We start from the raw sequence: 22,104 nt of genomic DNA on the forward strand, positions 1-22,104 counted from the left end.
TATTTGTTGCTGTTGAACCACTCAGTTGTGTCCAGCTCTCTCGTGACCCCGTGTACTGCAGCCCGCCACGGTCCTTAGCTGCAAGGAAATGAAGTCAGCCAACGACCACATGAGCTTTCAGGGAGATGCTGGTCCACAGGTAAGACTCTAGCCCCAGCTGCCACCTCGACTGCTGCTTCGTGAGACCCTGAGCAGAAGATCCCGTTAAGGTCCCTGGACTCCTGACTCACAAAAACTAAGGTGAGTGGGTGTTGTTTTACAGCAACCAAAATTGTGGCAGTTGTCACACAGCAATAGAAAACTAATACTATAGCATGTGGACAAACTTAAGGATATCTAAGCAGGATAAACAACTTAGACAGAAATTATACTTCCTCCAAAAGCATAAAAACTTCAAGAGTCAAAGCACTGCCAGGTAGTTTCAAAAATAATCCATTCAAAAATGCCAGAAAGCAGAAGTCACTCTGCACAAGTGTAACTGGTAAGCACTGCCATTAGTAATCAGGTTTAAAGAGATAGAGATTAGTTTCAAGTTGCCCTGGATCTTTCAGCTTGTTAAAAAAAAAAAAAAATTAAAAAGTTCAATCAGAGTTTCTCCCTTTAGTTCGAAATTACAATTTTTTACAACTTGCAAGCAAAGAACAAAAAGGTTTCAAGAATCATCGAAGCTTTTGAACAGACAGAAGTTTTTCATGTATGCACTTCAAATGATGCTAAGTAAGGTCCATGGACCAGCAATGTCAGCATTACCTAAGAATTTAATAGAGCAGCAAATTCATGGGCCCCACTTACAGGCCTACTGAATCAAAAACTCAGGCTGAAGTCTAGCAGTCTGTTTTTAACGACCCCTCCAGGTGATTCGAACGCAAGTTCAGACTGAGAACCACTGATCTAGTGTCCATTTCTGCCAATGCCCTGCCATGCTCTCTGGGCTTCCTTCTTGAGTCAAGTTTTCAGCACAGGGTTTTGAGAACTCTGGATATGAATGCCTTCAGGCAGGGCATGTTCTCTTCACTTTGCCACGGTCTCCACCAGTCCTGACTGACTTCTACCTCACACATTCACACAATTTCTGCTCAGCCAATGATAACATTAGAGTTTGGGACCTCAGGGGAAAACAATTCAGAAAGAGTAACAATTTTAAAACTGGATATGATATGGCCCAACGGACTCTTATGAATTCTAGGGAGTTAAACAACTTACAGCTGTCTCATGATTCAGAAATTGTACTACAGGCTGTAAGTGATCCTTCCACTTGTAGGTCTCATGGTCCAACATTAAGTTCCAGGAAACATGCTTTAAGATAACATCCCAAGCATTCTTATTCCAGACTGAGCTCCTCAGAGAAGTAGACGCTGCCGACTTACGTGTTCTTGAGGCTCATGGGTCCAATAACTACAAAGGCAGTTAACAGGGCTCTGACTGATGGAATTTACACTTTAGAATGAACTTCGGAAATTATACAAAACACATATAATAACATTTCAGTTCATTCATGAGAAAGATGTCAGTGTATTCAAAACTAAATGCATTGAGCAGAGATTTGAGTACACTAAAATGAGAATGCAGTTTCTTTCAGTACCATCTAAAAGGAAAACAAGATATGTTTAATTAAAACTCACTGTCAAGATACTAAGCTTACTTTGGACTCTCTTTTCTTTTTTAAACTATGAGGGGTTAGAAACCCCACTCTAAATTAGTCTTGGGCTTTCCTGGTGGCTCAATGGTGAAGAATCCTTCTGCCAGTGCAGGAGACGCAGGTTTCACCCCTGGCTTGGGAAGACCCCCTGGAGGAGGAAACGGCAGCCCACTCCAGTGTTCTTGCCTGGGAAATCCTATGGACAGAGGAGCCTAGTGGGCTACAGTCCAGGGAGTCACAAAGAGTCGGATACAACTTAGTGACTAATCAACAAAAAATGAGTCCCCGTATATGTGAGTATCCATTTAGGGTCCCCTGAGCTAATGATGAGAGCCCCTAGGAATTACAGGACATAGCACATGCTCTTGCCCCATATAACCGCCCCTAGGCACACCTTCCCTTTGAGCTCTGGCTCCTTATCCATAAAAGTGGAGATTAGTACTAACATTCTGATAACCAACACCAGAACTACTCCTTACTTAAACAAGAAACCATATTTGCTATCACAGGAGTAATTACTTCTTTAGCCAGTTTTGAAAAGAAAAACAAAAACTGAGGTAAGTTAAAGTTGATACAAACATATAAGTATTTATGCATATATAGGAATAGTGACAGACCCCCTGATAACTTTGTATGGTAGACATTGGTAATTTTTAATACCCTCACCCTTAAAACCCAAGATAAGTTCTAAAACTTAATCACAAAGAAACTTAAAAGATTCGGGAAGACTCAAAAACAAAATTTCAGAATTGTTGTATCCAAGAAATAAACATGGTAACATTTTAATAAATTGCTTTTAAATCTTATTATATATACAGTATGTATTTTGTATAGTTGCAAATATATAATTTTGCACCTTGGTTTCTAAGTAACCACTGCATCATCTTTGAAAACACTTTTCAGGCTAGCTTCCTACCACATGAATAGCCTATAGTTTACTCATAGATCATATGCTAAATACCCCAAATATACTAATAAGCCAAGTAAAACTAAGTAGCAATATTACCATTAATGCCTTACTTCCCTCACATTAACACAGGCATAACAATAAATATCAATTCAGCATTAATAAAATACTAAATGAAAGCAACAATGAAAACAGACAACTAAAATCCCATATATTATCAGTTGAGTAAGGAAAAAGACAGCCCACGAAATCTAGAACCATTTTTTTTTAATCAACAGAACCTCAAGAAAGATAAGAGGGTGATTTGGGGGTCTCCCCATTCAGCTGAATGTACACAGATCCCTGGCAATGCTCAGTAAACAGAAGGAGGTGGAATTCTCATTCTGTGAACATCAAAGGAGCGGGCAGGGTAATTAAGCAAAGCACATGAACTTTAACGTTAAAAGCCATAGGACAGAGACTCATACCTACAGAGTAAGACAGAACATGGAAGTTTTAGAAGATAAGCAAAATGGAAGCACAGGAAGGTAGAGGGTTAGGCTAAGTGTTAGTCACTCGTCGTGTCCGACTCTTTGTGACCCCATGGACTGTGGCCCTCCAGGCTCTGTCCATGGGATTCTCCAGGCAAGAACACCGGAATGGCTTGCCATGTCCTACTCCAAGGGATCTTCCCAACCCAGGGATCAAACTTGGGTCTCCTGAACTTCAGGCAGATTCTTTACTATCTGAGCCACCAGGAAAGCCCAAATGGATAGGCCAGTCCCACTTGAATATTATTATACAGTTGGTTCAAATTAATTGTCCTAAGCTTAGTCATGTATAGACTTACCTTCCACGAAGGAATACGGACAGAAATTTTCCACTGTGAGTACTTTAAGCTCTTTGATAGTCAAGTCCACTTAAGATAACTTCCTAGAGACCATTATTAAGAGCCTAATGAGGGAAACTGAAAGCAACTAGGGCAGAAAATTTCAACTCACAAAAAAAGCCTTATTCAGAATAACAGTTTTAGATTTCTTAAATGAAACAGAAAGAAGGCAACACAACTTAAGATTGAGGCATGCTTAAAACTAAAGATGAAAGGATCCAACAAGTTACCACGGAAATTAATTAGAAAAATAACTGGTACATCCAACTTATACCCACCTGCTAGGAATCAGGATTTTCTGTACACTATAAGTGGGGTCTAATTCCCTAGAACCTCTCAACTTAGACACTGTATGTGTGTGTTTTGCTATGACCTAGGTGGTTAGGAAATGCAACGCATAGTACCCAGAGGGACATGAACTTGCATTATGGCCATCACTGCCCTCCTACTAAACACAGGGACAAATAAGGAGCAAGTCCTTCTACAGATAGGGTGGGGGTCAAGAGCATTCTCTTCTCAGCCCCCTGGACCCTGCAGCACGCGACCACGTGGATCTGGATGTGCATTAGACGTGACCAACAAACATGATTTAAAACAACCTCACAAAGGAGCAAAAGCTGCTTTGATAGGTGTTTAATTTGTCTAACTCTTGTTCAGTAATTTTATAAAAAGTCCTTGGTTCTTAAAACTGCTCTGCCTTGAGGAGCTGGTGCCAACTCTTTTCAAAGATAACATGGAAGAGCTTCATGTTTTATGGAAGAACATTAAAAGAAAATGTCCAAAAAGCAAAGCAATTTTTTCAAAGCTAATATTAGGTGTTAAAGGATTAAAGCGATTTTTCAAAAGTGAGAGAAAGTGCAAAAGTAAACTGTGCTTCGAAGAGAAAATATTGAGTAGACTGCTAATTTTTTGGATTTTAGAATTTTATTTTCTGATACAAAAAAGAAAACTGACTTTTTGCCATCTGCCAGTAGCTTACCGTTAAAGAGAAAAGATAGTTATGTGTAAATGAAATCCAGATCCTAAGTCAAACGTTTGTTTTACATATTTGAAATTTTTTTAGCTACACCAAAGCCATATTGGGCTCACAATTAGTCACTGGGGGGAAGAAACCACACAAGAAAGAATACTTTGGTTTTTTCTCTTTCCTAGGTCATGAAAAAGCAATTCAGTTTTGTGCCTGTAAAAGTAATTCTAAATTATACTTGTCCCTATAAAATTAATTCTAAATTATACCTACGAGGGAAATGAGATTTTTTAAAACCTTTAAAAAGAAAAAAAAAATCAATAAAAAATACAAGTGGAGGGTAATGACAAACCACACAATAAAATATAATACATACATGTGAGTAATTTCAATCTCTTCCCTAGAAAACACTGCTTAAAACAAGCAGCACCGATTCTCATCAATTTCATCTTTTTTATCAGACATTTTATTAGGGAGCACAGAGATGACCAATAGTGTTAGACTTACAATGAAGAAAGGAAAATCAAACTGCAATTAAGAGTACAAGTTCACTGATAAATGTCTCTTTTAACAGAGTGATAATGGATGTCCTAATTTTATAGTACAGAGAGATGTTGTAAAAATTAACATTTTAACCTCAAAGATTCAGTTCTATATGATTGTATTCACATGTTAAAGACCACCAAATGATCAGCCTTTAAAAAGTTTTACCTACTCTTGAAATACCCCTTAAGTAAGATTCAGGCACTTCATCTCAATTCTTATAGATGGGCTAAAATGAATATAAATACTGCCTTACCACGAGGATTCTTTTGAAATGAAGGTACTTAATGAGCATGAAACCGTACACCATCTTAAAAAGTACTCAACTTTTCAAACCTTGACAGAGAAGTATTTTTTGATTTCTAGGAAAATCTCAGTCATTCCACAAACATAATGAATCTTGTATACCACAGGGTCACTTTACTGTGTAAGCCATGGGTTATTACAAATATGCAACACAGCTAGAAACTGCACATTTCACTCAACTAAACAGAGCCTGAGAAAGAAAGCTCTCTAAAATGTCTTATATTCAGTCATTTAAAAATTATATCAGGAAACACTTAAACATTTGGAACTCAGGTTCCCTACTCTTTTCATCCAGTGTGTCTGATTAATCAAAAATGACAAAACAAAACCATGGATTAACTCCAATAAATATTTCAACTAAACATCATAGGTTTGGAAAAACAAACACAGGGCAGTAGCAATGTTGGACCTTTTGAGACTCAACCACCTTTTCATCTGAAACGTTTAATCACTTAAGACTAAACTCAGTTTACAACTATGTATAAAGACACTTTTGTCAATCCCTTAACTGCCAGGTAATTATCCTAAATGCACTTTTATGATTCTCCAAAACCCTAAAAAGAAAAGTCACACTAGTCAGATTTATACTGTGCCTTCACATCAAAATTGTTAAATACATTATTGTACTGAACCAAAACTAAGAGATTCCCCTAAACACACTCTTTATATATTTATATTTTGAAAAGGATTTTTTGGTGTATACACTTACTTGTCCATGATAGGTTTGCAAGTTGGTAGTGAAAGTTTAGTAATTCTATTCTAGAGCCAAGAAAAAAAAAGAAAATCACAAGTGAAAGACATAAAAGGGGACCAATAAGGATATTTTTTAAAAGGATTAATGTCTATGTAATATGACTAATCAAAAATGAGACACCTTGTTGGGCTCTTCTTGGGGGGGGGGGGGTGATGTTTGTGATTCCTGATTCTTTAACTGAAGCACAGTTGATTATCAAGTGTTTTTCAGTGTACAGCGAAACATCAGACAAATCCCAGCGGAGGGATGTGCTACCAAGACACACGGCCGTAAGCGTCTAAAGGGTAAAGACCAAAGAAGTCAAAGGAAGACTTTCCATTCAATGTGCCCATTCAACCGGCTTGAGAAGGGAAGGCAGGGTCCCTGTTGTTGTTTTTAAGAAGTACATAATCACATCCTAACATGCCACCCATAGTCAATAGTCTCTCACTAGTGTCTGACTCTTTGTGATTCCAGGGACTGTGGCCTGCCAGGCTCCTCTGTCCAAGGGATTCTCCAGACAAGAATATTGGAGTGGGTTGCCATTTCCTTCTCCAGGCTCTCCTGCTACAAATTGTAGGCAGACTCTTTATCATCTGAGCCACCAGAAAAGTCCTCAAGAAAGAAAACACCAAATACATCATCTTCCACATTCATTCTGTCTCCCAAATGATCACAGCTCTGACGTTTGCTCCCCTCAAAAGTCAATTTCCGTATATATGTAAAGTAGCCAAGCTTGGCTTGTTGATACCATCTTACTAACAGCTTCGTGCAAGTACTCAAGTACCATAATCTTGATACTCCTACTCTCATTAAGTTTTGTACTCGGCTGAAAAATAAAACTATTCAGAAAGTTTTTATTTTCATTTTAAAACTCTAGGATCTAGTTTTTGACAAGACATTATATATCTTATTTATAAATATACGTAATAATATCCTACATCTTGGCATGATAACACAATTTGCTATGCCATACAGAGATCATGTTACCTGTCAGCTGACAGTGGATGTCCTAACCAGCCCATCTCACCACAAAACTGGAAAAGAAAATTTCTCTTCCTCCTTCAAATCTTGGGGCGGGGCAGGGGGGGAGGGTGGTGCTCAGATAAGCATCATCAACCCCAAAACTGAAGGAAAGAGAAGCTGGGAAGCAGGGAGGAAATTGCAGAAGCAAAGTTAAGGAGATGGCAGGATTGGAGGTGGAACAGACTGAAATTTTTTCCACTGCCTGGAAGTGAGTAAAAGTCTGTAGGCCCTGGGGTCCACGGCTGTTATCACTGCCTGCATCACTAGGCCAAGGGAAAGGGGGGTGGAGCCACAAGAATAAAAGGAAATAAGAACAAAAAGGAGCCAGTTAAAAGTCCTCACTATATGGAACAGGAGGTTAGAAATTAGGGTAAAAGAAACAGCAAGAGTGATCTCCTTCATATAACAGGCTATCTGGAAAAACAACCCAGCAAACAAAAAAAGGAGTTCTTTGAAATTTCAATTAAGAGTGAGGGCTCAATTACTCCATTAATATATTAAAAAATAAACCTATTCTCACGAAAGTTTTCATCACAAGAAAAACAGGCTTTAACAATGTGAGGGGATGGATGTTATCTGGACCTGCAGTCATTTCACAACATAGACATAGGCTCCCACATGCTCACTGTTACGCTGTACACCTTACAATAATACAATGTTACTTGTCGATTATACTGCAATAAAACTGGGGGGAAAACCCATTCTCAAAACATGCAAACTCTTCTCCTCTTATAGTGGACAGCCTCCCAGTAGGTTGATATATATAAAATTACACTTCTGTTTAATCACAAGTCAAATAACTTTTTAGCATACAAGGCAAATCTTACCAGCAACTCCATGTACCCTTTAGTTTCCTTCTTCAGGAATTCCAAAACATTCTCTTTATTTCCATGCAATTTGTATGCCAGCTATAAAGTCCTTTTTAAACTCCCAAATTCACTATTCCATGGCCCTTCTGAGTGTGTGGCTCTGCTAGGAACATACCATGCTGCTTCCTGCATTTTGACCTCGGCACATAAAATGTGCTGGTCCTTAAAGAAAAAGTCCTACTCAGACAACCACACACAGCCCAGCATCATCCCTCCTCTCCTAACACCCTGGAATTTTCCAGGCCTGGCTGGCTATCCACTTCCCCTACCAAGTCATGCTTCATTGTTCAGGTTTGGTGTTTTCACAGAATGCAATGTACAAAGCCAAAATTTAAATATTTAAAACTGTTTTCTCAACCTACTTCCCTGACCCTTCATGTAACTATTTTCCTTAAAACACTCCAGTGGTTCCCAGAGCTAAGAGCAATGTTTTTCAAAATACCATTGCTAGTCCTGGGATGTTAACTCAATTTATTGCATTTCAACCATTGTTCTTTCTTAGAAATAGAACAGAAAATACCAGAGTGCATCACACAAAGGGTGTTCTTTTGTGATATTTTACCATTTACATATGTGTGTACTAGGTTGTAAAGTAAAAATGTATTATCTTACTATAACGGGTCACTGTTCAAAAAAGCTTGAAACAGACCAACTTTTGTTTGGTCCACAAGGCCCTCTAACCTGAGCCCTGTGTAAGACTCTGGGCCTGTCTCTTGCTGTACCCCATAAAGCCAAGTTCACCACATCAAATTATCTTGCAGTTCCTTGTCTTAATTCCTGGATACTCAGAGACAAGTCTGGGTCAGTCCCTTGTGGTACTCCCTTCTCCTCGGTCCTGGTGTGCACTGTTTTATTTGTGACCTGCAAGAGTCTGTTTGACTCTTGAAAGTCCGTTTGAGCCATGAAATTACGCTTGCTCCTTGAAAGAAAAGCTATGACCAAACCAGACAGCATATTAAAAAGCAGAGACATTACGTTGCCAACAAAGGACCATCTAGTCAAAGCTATGGTTTTTCCAAAAGTCATGTATGGATGTGAGAGCTGGACTGTAAAGAAAGCTGATTGCCAAAGAATTGATGCTTTTGAACTGTGGTGTTAGAGACTCTTGAGAGTCCCGTGGGCTGCAAGGAGATCCAACCAGTCCCTCCTAAAGGAAATCAGTCCTGAATATTCATTGGAAGGACTGATGCTGAAGCTGAAACTCCAATACTTTGACCATCTGATGCGAAGAACTGACTCATTGGAAAAGACCCTGATGCTGGGAAAGATTGAAGCAGGGAGGAGAAGGGGACGACAGAGGATGAGGTGGTTGGATGGCATCACCGACTCAGTGGGCATGAGTCTGAGTAGGCTCCGGGAGTTGGTGATGGAGAGGGAAGTGTGGCGTGCTGCAGTCCACAGGCTTGCAGAGTCAGACACGACTGGGTGACTGAACTGAACTGTCTTAATGCTGTCAACCACACTGTTCCCTCTGCCTTGAAGGCTATTTGTCTACAAGGCTAACCTGTACCCAGTTTTCATTATTTAATATGGATTACCTCCTCCACAAAAGCTTTCTTATGCTTCCCTCAGCAGTTAATGCCATACACACACTTACTTTGTATCTCTATGATCGATTCAGTCCCTTAGGCATTCCACTGTACTTATTAATTTTAGGCTTGACTGTTGACCCAGCTTCTAAACAATAAACTCCCTAAGGGAAGGAGCACATTTTACTAGTCTATGTATCAGCAGCACTGAGCTGCTATATATGGCACATGATAGAGGTTCAAAACTGGTAAAATGAAAGAATAATTAAGACTTCCATCTAACTTCTCTGACATTAGACGTGTCTGAGTGGTTGCCGTTGCAACACAGCCCATTCAGATTGCAGTGCTGGATCAAGACTTCTGCATCTTAGGTACAGTTCCCGGAGAGCAGCAACCAGTGGCCTTAGACAGAGATGTCCGCTTCGCTCCAAGCAAAGAAGGTTCAGACTGCAATGTGGCAGCACCCACGTCCATGTTTCAGGGAGTTATGTGGGGAAGGCAGAGCGGAGGGTTTCTCCGGGCATCCACCCGCAGGTGAGTTAAGTCAGAAACAGTGTTATCAACCGTACTGGCAGGGAAAAATCACATTTTAAAAATAACTCACTCTTAATAAGGCAGGGGAGGGGATTTTCCCTTGTTGAGGTCAATAAGCTGGCAATATGAGACAAGTAAAACAAAAGGTGGCATGAAATACCTCATCGAAATTATATGATCTCTGTTGCCGACTCTACTCATTCCAAAATAGCTCCTGACTCACTGCTCTCTTTAGGAGATACTACATGGAGGACTGGGGGTCATACCTAACAGGGACTCCTCGCTGGGGCTTGGAAGCTTTTCCAAGACTTTACCTAACATACACGCTCTCATTTTTAGGGGTTCTGATACACCTGTTTAATAAACCAATCCTTCAACTGTCTTCACCGTAATTAAAACAGTTCAGGCAGCATCCAAGATACTTTGACAGATTCTGCCAGCTGTCAGTTTCAGCTGTTCTTTTCCATTTCCACCATAGTTCATAAACTCCTATTACAAGAGCCTTAATTTGTTTTTCTGCCTGAACTAATCACTCATTTTCTTTAAAAAATCATTCCTGTTGTTTCAATTTTGCCCCTAGACTCGCAATTATACCCAAAATTAAGGCAAAGGTAAACTTCTATTATGACCTAACATTAGTCAAAAAATATATTCATAAAATGTGAAACTCTTCATCCACAGTATTGAAGTTTTAGATACCAGTCAGAGTAAGTACTTTAGGATTGCCTAGGTAAAACTTTAAAGGCCATTTAAAGCTCTGTTTCCCTTTGGTTTAAGTAGGTGCAGGAGGCTATGCTTATTCCATACTTATTAGGTACAAACACCGACCAAGTGTGGAAACTTCCACAAATGCCTTCTCTCGACAACTCAGATGAAACAAGTCACTGTTAATGAGAAAGAGTCATAGCCCCAGATACAGACTTGCAGAAAAATTATGCCATAAATATTTGATCCTTTGCCTCTCCAGTCAACTTTTAAGAATTTATTAAGGACAAATAAACTAGTTTATAAATACATTTTATTACGCTTTAGTATGTTAAATGTGTGGGACTTATTTTCATGCTTTAAAAACCAGTGTTCTTTGTACTAAGTTCCTCCCAAGCTTCTCTTAGTAAAACCATGGACACTCATGCAGCTTAAAGGTTGTGGAACACTGATTTTCTTTCACGATGCTACCACTCCACAGCCTACAGAGAACTCAGCCTTCAGCATGAAAAACTGCCACTTGATTTTTCTTCTCTGACACGTTTTAAACAGAAGGGCTGCAGACTCTCAAGGGAAGCCATATTTCAAAGATTCTGAACAGTAGCATTTTTCAGTATTTTCTCTTATTAAAATTGGTACAATTCATCCAAAACATTTTTCAAATGCCATTATTTCCCAGCTTACACGCTTAACAACTGCTTAGAGAAAGCAATCTCTCTAATTGAGAGATGTGCTTCAAGAAACCAACCAGCAATTACAAAAATAGAAAGAGGAGAAAGAAATAATTCATTTTTACAAACTGGGGAAAAAAAAAACAACTCACCTAACACTTTCATTTTACAGATAAAAAAACAAGAGTCTACAAAGGTCAAGCAATCTGCCTCAGATCACCAAGCTACTAATAGCAGCACTAGAAATAGAATGAGGTATTTTAATTGCTCTTAGTATCCCAAATCATGGAAGTTAAATATATTCTCATCACTTTGTCATTTAAGTTTTACAAACAAGTATTGCTCTTTCTCATCAATTCCTGATGAGAGATTCCTACCACACACATTCTTAACATTTTCAAACTTATTCAAATTAATAAACTTCAAGCTTTAACTCCAACAAAAAGGGCAGTACTATTAGGAACTTTCCTCTGGACATTTTAAGAACAAAAGTTTAGATATGCACGCCCCTAAACTGTCAGTGTATTTCCATGTCTATCTTTTCAATCTCTGTCCTTTAACTACACTTCAGATGTCTTTATTCAACCATTAAAAAAGAGAGAGAGAAAGAAAGAAAATTCTGGAGGTTCCTCTTTGACAAAAAGCGTTGAAAAAAAATCTGTCAATGAAACTAACCAGATCATTACTCCTTTAATATATTACAGATTATCAGGCTTAAATTAGGAAAAATCACAAGCATTTTATCAAGTTATTGTGTAAAGAGTTAATAAAAGGTTGAAAAATGCACTGTTTGACTTTGGATCTGAAAGAAGGTGTAGACCTGACCCTGTTAACACAAACTGAAGAGCTGATCCCAAAAGCCAAAACACAGAGAAAGTGAACAAGTTCTTTCAACAAAAAGCTGTTTCCTATTCAGGCTCTGATGTCCAACTAAGTGTAGGGCACTGTGGAGTCCTTCTAAGACTTCCAGATTTACGTTTTAATGCCCCCAGTAAGTCAATTCTATAGACTTTTGCTTTGGCTACTCAAGGGCAAAACAGAGGGCACGGTGACAACAACAATTTACACTGGATCCTTTTCAAGTACTGGAGTCTAACCTACCCACTACTTTATAATCGTCCTTTGTGCACCTGATTATTCTCAAAGTATTGAGAGAATGCAGGGCTTCTCTTTAAGGATACCGGCAACAAAACCTAAGACAACACGACTTTGATTACAAACTGCTGCGGCACTTCGACCAGGAAAGCGCAGAACGTATGGTCTTCTTAAATATAAGTAGTAAAACTATGTTCTGGTTACAATAATAGACGTATGTTCCTTAATTACGGCCTCTGGTGTCACTCTACAAAAACACCTTCGTAAAAGGCTAACACACCTATATTTTTCAACTACAACTAGCTTAGCAAGGTGGCAAATTTGTTTGAAAACCTAAAACAAAGATAATTCGCCACCACCGCTCAATCACACACAAACATAAACAGACTCCAAGAGGGTTAAGCACAAAAATCCTTACCCCATTTTGCCCAATGAAAACTTGCTTGTAAGTTCCTGCTCTTACGCTACGGAATAACTTCCAAATGAATTTCTCCGTCTGTTGTTTCGCAGTTGCTTTTCCACCCCCGAGATCCTTTTCTGGAGGTATTTCAATGTAGCTGAAAATTCAGTTAGTTCCCTTAGGTAAAATTATTTCTCTCTGGGAAATACCAAAACGTTCGAACAGAGGTGGCATTTGCTTATTAGAAATAAAATGCTGCGCGGAGGAAACGGCGGTCAACTTTATTCCACAAAACGAATCTACGTGTCGGAAAACGCAGAATCCAGCTTCACGGAGTCCTGTAAAACATGAGCTTGGTGGTCATTTCGCTCATGTCCTCCTCCACACTCAGGGAGAGCCCAGGTAACTCGGCCTTTTCGGTGTTACTAAGGCTGCGGGTTCAAATTTCTCCACCACACCAGGTTCCTGGGGGTGGAGCGTGCAACCCAATGCGACGTGCACTTGAACGATCCCTACGAGAAAATAATCCTAAAAGCAGCAATGCCACTGCTTCCCTGCGCTGACATTAGAAAAAAGCTATGTAGAAAAACCTCTTCGACGTGCAAGCCCGGCAGCTCGCGACGCGCTCGGCACTCCACATTGGAATCTGTCTTTAATTTTTTTCCCCTTCCTAAGACTGGGAGCAGAGAGGAGGCGGGGAGGAGGAAGAGAAGGCTGGGCAGGATCGATTCACTCTCCTGAGGAGAACACACGGAGCCATTTCCAGGCTGGCAGCAGGCTGGGGGCGCAGCGCACCCGGGGAGCAGCGGGAGGGGGCCCGATCCCACCCCCCTCAGCCCCTGCCCGCCCCCCGCCGCCGAGCACAATGGAGCCTGGCTCCCACCCGGCCCCTCATTCGCGGCTGCCCCTTGTCCCTCCGTTCCTCGGAGCGCTGCAGGTCCGAGCTACGGCGGCGGCGAATGAATGAATCAGAGACGCCAAGCCCCACGCTGCCCCCGGCAGCCTGTCCCCCAGCTCGCGGGCGGGCCGAGCAGCCGCGGAGCACGGGGCTGACGGGTCGACGGGCGCTCGCCCGAGCCGAGGCAGGAGGCTTGTCCCGCGCCGGGGTCGGGGGACCGGGGCTCGACGCCGCGGAAGAGCCGCGGCTCCAGCGCCCCACCCCTGCTCCTCTCCGCTCCCGCTCCGCGCCGCTGCCACGCGCCGCCTCACAGTGCCCGGGCCCCGCCGCTGCCTCCTCACACTCCCATCACCGCCCGCCTCCGCCGGACTCCAGCTCCCGCTCGGCGGAGCAAGCGCTGGCCCGGCGGCCCGCAGCCCGCCGCCGCCTCCGCCTCCAGCCGCCGCTTCCCGGGTCAGCGCCGCCAGCGAGAGGCAAGCGCGGCAGCGGAGCGGGCTGCGGGGGGGCGGGGAGGGGCGGGGAGAACAGGGAGCAGCGCGGCCCCTCCCCCTGCTCGCGGGAGGGGGCGGGAAGCGGCGGTAGCCGGGGAACGGCCAGGAGCTGGGGCGCGGACGGGTCCCGGGGAGCCGGTGGGGCCCTGCAGGGAGCGAGAGGAGGCGGCAGCCGCGAGGGCGCCGGGGACGCCGGCAGTCGGGGACCGAGCCGGCCCTCGTGGGGAGCCAGGCCGGCTCGCAGGCCCGGCGATCCGTCCTTCCCTCCTTTCCCCCTCCCCTAGGGGCCGGCGGCGGGCAGGCCGCGCGCTCCGCTCCTCTGCTGGCTCCCGGCCCCGCTCCGGGCCTCCACCGCCTCCTCCGCGCCCCACGCCAGGTGCTCGCGCTGTGTCTCCATCCTCCCCGCAGGAGGACCTTTAAATAGCGACGTCAGCGCGCTCCTCTGCGCACCCACGTCACCCGCCGCTCACGTCACCGGGGTGCGGGGGATGATGTCACGCGGCCGGAAGTACTGCTAAATTAGGGACGGAGCAGGGGGAGGAAGACTCGGCGAGCTCCTCTGTGCCCACCTGCTCTCGCTTCTCCTTAAAGGCCAAGGCGCAGGAGACTGCCGAGAGGAGCGGCGGGAGGAGGAGATTTCCTTGCCACAAATGTGCCAAACACGAGTGAATCATTCATAGCAACAGTGCCGAAGTGTCAAGCGGGTGATATCCTATCTCCCACTCCCACCCCTGTTGCAGCAGCCTTCCCGGGCTTCTCAAGTCCCCACCAGCGCGGAAATGTGGGAGGAGAGACTCAGCACAGTGGTAGATGTGTTTCCAGCAAGACTTGGGGAAAATAACCTTAATTTTCAAGAGAGTTACCAAATGCCATTCTGGACTTGAAGTCGCTCAGCCGTGTACGACTCTGCGGCCCCACGGACAGTTGCCTGCACCAGACTCCTCCGCCCATGGGATTTTCTAGGCAAGAGTGCTGGAGTGGGTTGCCATTTCCTTCTCTAAGCAATCTTCCCGACCCAGGGATCGAACCCAGGTCTCCTGCATTGTAGACAGACGCTTTACCATCTGAGCCACCAGGAGTCTTTGAAACTTTCTCCCTTTCTTAGTGGGTACCCCAAATCACTAAAGAATAAAGATTGGCCTCATAAACAGTATTACAGTGATAAGAAGGCTAGGAATGTAGGGGGCATCAAATGATGTAAACGTTTTCATTGAGGAGGAGCAGTGTTTGGCATAGGATAGTGAGTCAGTCTTGACTTCATTCCCTTGTAATTATCGTCGTGTACATAGCACATCCCAGTGTACCTTTTCAGTTCTGATTTATCAAGACTATGAGTTTAACCGTATGGAAATTAAAAATATCACCAAGCGCTTTTTATTTAAGTATTCACACAAGTACATTTAGACTATTTTTGTCTTCCTTAGTTTTGACCCTGTAACATATAACACAATATCTCATTATCTCTTGCTTTCATTTCCTATATGGCAATGGACTTCCCAGGTGGTAAAGAACCCGCCAGCCAATGCAGGTTAGGCATAACCCCATTTGATCCCTGGGTTGGGAAGATCCCCTGGAGTAGGAAATGGCAACCCACTCCAGTATTCTTGCCTGGAGAATCCCGTGGACGGAGGAGCCTGGCAGGCTACAGTCCATGGGGTTACAGAGAGTCAGACAGACTGAGCGACTTAGCACACAGCAGGTGGCAAGGATGAGGAGCCTTGTGTCTATAGGTTTACTGGCTATATGTGTGTTTGTGTCTATAATAGATCATACTATGAACTCTCTTCAAATTGCAAATGACTACAGAGGTTTTAAACGTCCCCATTATTTCATAGTTTATTGTTAGGTCGACTCAAATAATGAACATTGATTTGATCTGATTTAACATGATAATCATGGCCCAGAAATAGAATCACTACATAATGCCAAGGGCTATTGCTATTTCAGAGTTAGTCTATAAACTCAGTGACCATATTTTCCAAACCCAAATCCAAACACATCGTTTAACAATAGATATAATATTTGGAATCTGAAGTGACCTGGAAAATCCAGGACAGAGGATTGTAATTGTTAGGAGAGCTGTAAATGGATATCAATGCAGTTTAAATAAAAGAAGCTAAAACACGATAGTATTTGTACCATGTGTATTTTTTTAATGTTTTTAATATTAAGCTATTCACATGATTTCTAATTAAGGAACAGTGGGTTTTACTTCTTTCTGTATGTGCATTTTCTTGATCATGTTAGGAACCCAGAACTGAAGGATACTAGCCAAAAGAATTAGGACCAAGTTGTAACTAAATCAGGCTTTCTGTTATCTTCACATTATAAATTCATGATCTTGCTTATAAGTTGAAATAGTGAAAGTAGTTTTAATTAAGGTTATAACAAAGGTTGATCTAAAGCAAACCCCTGCTTGCCAGTTTGTCTAATATACACATTAACAGTAATAGAAACTTGTACTAATTTATGTTTCAGATAAATGGAATTTAAGTGTATAAAATATTAAAACAATAATAAAACTATCATTCTTCAAATAATATCATCTCTTGGCCCTTGCAAATTAACATGCAGATTATTATTCTCCTTAACTTTCTCTACAAGCCATTTCCCATCTAAACTAAATCACTTTTGTCTTTTGTGCTCTTCCCAGCCATATTAATTAAAGCTCTCCCTTTACCATTTTCAAATACTTCACTCCATCCTTTTATCATGACTTCCTCTGATTTACAATCTTTACTCCCCTCATCTTTACTCAGCTGTCAAAACAGCATGTTAGCTGCCTCATGCTCATACAATGCTGACCCTTCATTAGCGTTTCTGCTTTTCAGAGCTACAGAGTCTCTTCTCAACTGCTCTTTTGTCAACTGAAAATTGAGAGCGACTGTTTTTCTATATAAATCTCACGGTGCAGTGTAATATAATTACCCCCAAAGTTTGTGTGATTATTTTAACCTCTGTACTTAATCTGGAAAATTCTACAATAGTGGATAACTTTTTCTTCCTGGTTTATGTGGGATTAGCATATAAGGCACTATATGTGTTCATGCACCCAGTGGTGCTGGGTAACTGAGTCGTCTGACTCTTTGGGACCTCATGGATGGTAATCCACTAGGTTCCTCTGTCCATGGAATTCTCCAGGCAAGAATACTGGAGTGAGTTGCCATTTCCTACTCCAGGGGATCTTCCCAACCCAGGGATCGAACCCACATCTCTTACATCTCCTGCGTTGGCAGGCAGATTCTTTAGCATTGTGCCCACTGGGAAGCCCTCATGTAAAGGAATAAATAAACCTTTGTAACATTTTATCACGGTATGCTTGAAGGTATGCTTCATGGTATCATAAAGTCATGATAAAAGAGTGGAATGAAGTGTTTGAAAATGGTGAAGTGAAAGCTTTAACATAGATGGCAAGAGCACAAAAGAGAAAAGTGACTTAGTTTAGACAGAAAATGGCTTAGAAAATAATGATGTCTTTCTTATCCCTTGAAACAATTCCAATACAATTTGGAGAGAAATCTGAGACCCATTCTATATGGCGTTCTATCTAAAAGTAAATGTCTTCTCTCCTAAATCTGAGTGATGTAACCCAAAATGCTAGCCATGGATTTCCAATCCTGATTGCTTTGTTTTTTAACGTAGTGAACTTCCTAGAAAGTAATATATTTTCTTTTACCGGAAGAGTCAGAAAGTACTTTAATAGAGTTTCAAATTTTTAACAGTTCCCTTTTCCCACTATGCTCTGAAAATTTGTGGTGAGGTTTATGAATACCCACTGATTTTAGAAGCTGTGGGTGGAGGCATCTGTTTTAGTTACAGAGTTTACTTCCATGCCCTTAATAGGAGATGGTGTTATTCAATGGGATGTTCATAGATAGGTCAGGAGATATGTCTTTCTCAATGAAAAGACATCTAAGAGATACAAAATCCTTCCCTGAAAGAGGGTTGAAACCAAATTTTATTTTTAATTGCTTAACATCAGATAATAGCAACTCCCCTTCATGTTCTCTCTTTTTCTTTACCAAAATACCACTATTGTTTCAAAGTTATAGGTAGAAATAAAGATTAAAAGGTATCTCTACATACTATAGAAATCTCTAGATTCCTCACTTATGCCACATGGTTATGAAGAAACTAAGTCATCAGCAAAGACTAAAAGTAATAATACGAAAAGAATTTTTTATAGTTGTAGGGAAATAGAATTTATCCAATTGATGCTCTAAAGTTATTCCATCACCTCTGTAACATAACAGGTGCTGTGTGCCAGTAATTTGTTTGAACTGTTTAAAACCACCTTTTACTATTATCAATAATGTTCTGAATAGAAACAAGGCAGTTAACAGTCTTAAGGGGGGAAAATCTAAGTGTTTGGTATCTCCAAGGCAATGGCTTGAGGACAGTTTTTACTCTTCTGAGCATCAGCACTATTTTAAAAGAGGGTTTGGGAGTAGTGAAGGAAGGAAAGTCAGAGCATTATCCTTAGGAAAGACATGATATTAAGCCCATGGGAAATGATCTCATAGAACTATCTCCTGTTCTATTTTTACTGTAAATTCATTCTTTTCTTTTTTTTTTTTTTAAATTCATTATTTTCTAAACGTGGTTAAAGAGGTACAACTAAAATACCAGACAGGTGAAAAAACATACCAGAAAGTTTTTCAGTGGTGCTGTTAGAAAAATCATTGTATAACGGTTTATGTAAATTTTCAAAATACTCAGAAGAGAAAGGGATATGGTGCCTTTGAAAAAATTATCTGGCTTAACTCTAGGTTTTTTGTTTGGCCAGCTGATTGATTGCTCTAAACAGCAGTCACAGAGTACAAGCTGCGAAAATACGCAGATCTGCGGAGAGCCAGGGTAAAGAAGGAACGCAGAGTAAAACTTGCGCTTTACCTGTGCGGATCCTTAGAATGGAATGCTGTGGGAGCTATTGCCATGGTAACCAATAATCTTTCCGCTGAATGGAGGAACACGACAACCAGGAGGAAAATGTTTTAAATGATCTGCCTTCTTCTGTGATGTTTTTGGTGCCAACTAGGAGAAAAACCCCATCCATGGTACTTAGGACAGCCCTGCTTAAATGAAGTTGCCTTCTTTTCAAAGACACAAGACAAAGGACAAAAACTGGGGGCTCTTTCAAAGAGAGAGAAGGGTTTGAGGTGGCAGGTGCAAACTCTCTGAAGAAGAACATAATTGGTAAAGACCCTGATGTGGCTAAAGCAGGCAGAAGCAATACCTAGAAACTGTGTTGAAAGTTCTCCCAAGCATAAAAGATCAGACATTAGCAGGTTCTCAACATTTGGGAATTTCAGTCAAGATAGTTCATAAGTTACTCGTGAGACTTTTTCTTTCTTTTTATCTGGTTCTAAATAGTAATTTCTGTAAAAATTAAAATGGAAATGGTAAATATATTTTTTAGTCAATACCTATTATTTTAATACTAAATAATATTCTTATCATATACATGATAAATATATATAATGATATGGATAGATAGCTAGATAAATCTTTATTATATGCCTGTATGCACTGAGTCATCGGCAGAAATCTCTTGCCTTTGGAATAAAATCCAAATTCCATGCCTTGACCTGAGAGACACTATGATGGATCCCTGCCCACCTCTCTTAAATTGGTTACCTTTCCTCACCCTCTCCCTTGCTACTCTGTGAGTTGATGTGTCAACTGCAAGGAACAGAAACTCCACCTAATGGTGACTCAAGCTAAGATTGATTTTTACTTGTTTATTTACTTAACAGGGAGTCTGAAGGGAGGTGATCCTACAGTTGGCTTGGAAGGTCCAATATGTCACTAGGGCCCAGGTTCTTTCCAACGTTTCACTCTTCTACCTTCATATGTTGCTTTTGATCCTGGCCCTTTGTCTCATGGTTGTCAAAAGACTATGCATTTCCAGGCATCATATTCTCACAAAAAGCATCCAAAGCAGAAAAGGGGGAAAGGAGGTAGGAATTTTCTCCTTTATGTCTGCTTTTCTATCAGGGAGAAAAATTTTCAAGAGGACCCTAGAAAATTCCCTCTCATGTCTCATCTGCCAGAACTGGGTTACATGCCCATTCCTAAATCAATCAGACACTTTGGGACAGAATTTTCATGATTGACTTAGACAAATGGTGGTTCATCCCTTGAATCTTCCCATCATGTCTGAACAAAATTAGAGCTCTCTCAGAAAGGAAGAAGAGGCAATGGCTCTCAGACAAACGAACCATATACTTGCCTGATGGCCCAAAGCCACCCTGGTGTTCCTGCTGCTCTTCAACTATGACAAGCTTGTTCCAAAAACAGGACCTTTTCCACCTGGAGCGTATAAGCCTAAAATCTTTATACTCCTCGTCATCATTCAGGTCTATGTTCAAATTGCCTCTCTTGCGAGATACCTCCTAAACATCCTGGGGAATCTCTCTAGGTCAAGCTTTCAGGAACAAGAGCTGGCAGGAAACAGAATATTCAAATGAGATGCTTCAAGGCATGCTTAATAAAGTTATTACTTAGAAAGGTAGAGCAAGATATAGGAAAACCAGGGCAGACCAGCCTTCTATGCTTGAAAGGACAAGAAAATAGAGACAGAGAAATTTGTGTGGACAGAAGCTGTGTCCTTGACCTTAAGGGTCACAGCCAGCCTGCAGAGACCCCACAGGAGAGAGCCCAGGAAATAAATATATTAACCTCATCAATAAATACCTCTTCCCTGTCTGTACCCGTCTTCAACTGGTGCCCCTGTTTCTAAATCTGACGCAGAGGAAGCGAGAGAGTGCAGGAATCCAGTGATATAGTCTGTACAGTATCTGTCTACAGCAAAGAGCTGGGAGAAGAGTGCAAGGTGCATCTGGAGGGGCAAACAGAAGGTATCCAGCCCAAATCATATTCCATTTGTCAGCTTTTAGATTAACAATTAAAGTTTGGCATATGGAAAAACAAGTACAGTTGACCTTTGAGCAATGAGAAGGTTATGGGCACCAGACCTCCACCCAGTGGAAAATCTGAAAATAACTTTAACGTCACCACCCCTGCCCCTCCCACTCAGCCAACCACCAATCACATAGTACTATAAAAGCCCGTGTGTAAGTGGACTGTGCGTCTCAAACCCGTGTTGTTCAGGAGTCTACTGTACCACCATACATTATCAGCAGGAGTGGAAATTGGTGTACCCTTGAAGACACAAATTTTGACATAGCAGGTCTACTTCAAAGAAATTATCCTACAGAGGTGCTTTCTCATGTGTTCAAAGAAACACAAAATTTATTGTATTGCTATAAATTTAAAAAAGGAGAGGAAACAACATATATGTCCATCAAAGGGGACTGGTAAATAAAAGATGGTATAACCATGTAATAAAATACTATGCAGCTATTAAAAAGAACAAGCTAGATCCAGAATGTTGGTTAGGAAAGATGCCCAATATAAGAAAATTCTGGATGAATACAGTAAACTAAACTGTGCTTTAAGAAGTGGGATTAAAAGTTTGAGAGTAAGGGGCATTAAGAAAATTGTTTCCCTGTTACTCTTTGCATTGTTTGAATTTTTACCACTAATACATATTATTTTCATAATATAAAACAGAAAAAAATTATTTTAACACACAAATATTATTTAAAACACACAAATATGTTAAAACATAACAGGAGGACAGAATAAGATATTAATATACATTCTATTTTCCTATTTACTTCATATCCTTTTTTGAAAAAGACTGTAAGTTCAAGAACATATTTATAGAAAGAAGAGAAATTGAAATATTTTATTGGCAATAGTGACTTCATTATCCTCTTCATTGACGTAACAATATCTGGATATTCTATTTTAGGAAAGATGCTGATAGGATAGCAAGATATTAAAAGTGGTGAGAACTAAGACAAGGCCACGTGAGGTGTAGGTGAAGGCAGATGTTTAATTTGCTAAAGACAAAAC

At 41.2% G+C, this 22,104-nt stretch overlaps 1 protein-coding gene across 1 annotated transcript in view; it reads right to left on the reverse strand.

The window, feature by feature from the left end:
• The window catches only part of HOMER1 (homer scaffold protein 1), a 125,460-nt gene extending 111,808 nt beyond the window's left edge, over positions 1–13,652 (reverse strand). Inside the window, exon 1 of the mRNA XM_070468605.1 lies at positions 12,811–13,652. Within this exon, the coding sequence (XP_070324706.1) occupies positions 12,811–12,815 (5 nt within the window). The 5' untranslated portion in view covers positions 12,816–13,652. The remainder of the gene's footprint in view (positions 1–12,810) is intronic.
• Between the last annotated feature and the right edge of the window lie 8,452 nt (positions 13,653–22,104).

This window comes from Odocoileus virginianus, chromosome 6 (genome assembly GCF_023699985.2).
Source record: "Odocoileus virginianus isolate 20LAN1187 ecotype Illinois chromosome 6, Ovbor_1.2, whole genome shotgun sequence".
NCBI lineage: Eukaryota > Metazoa > Chordata > Mammalia > Artiodactyla > Cervidae > Odocoileus > Odocoileus virginianus.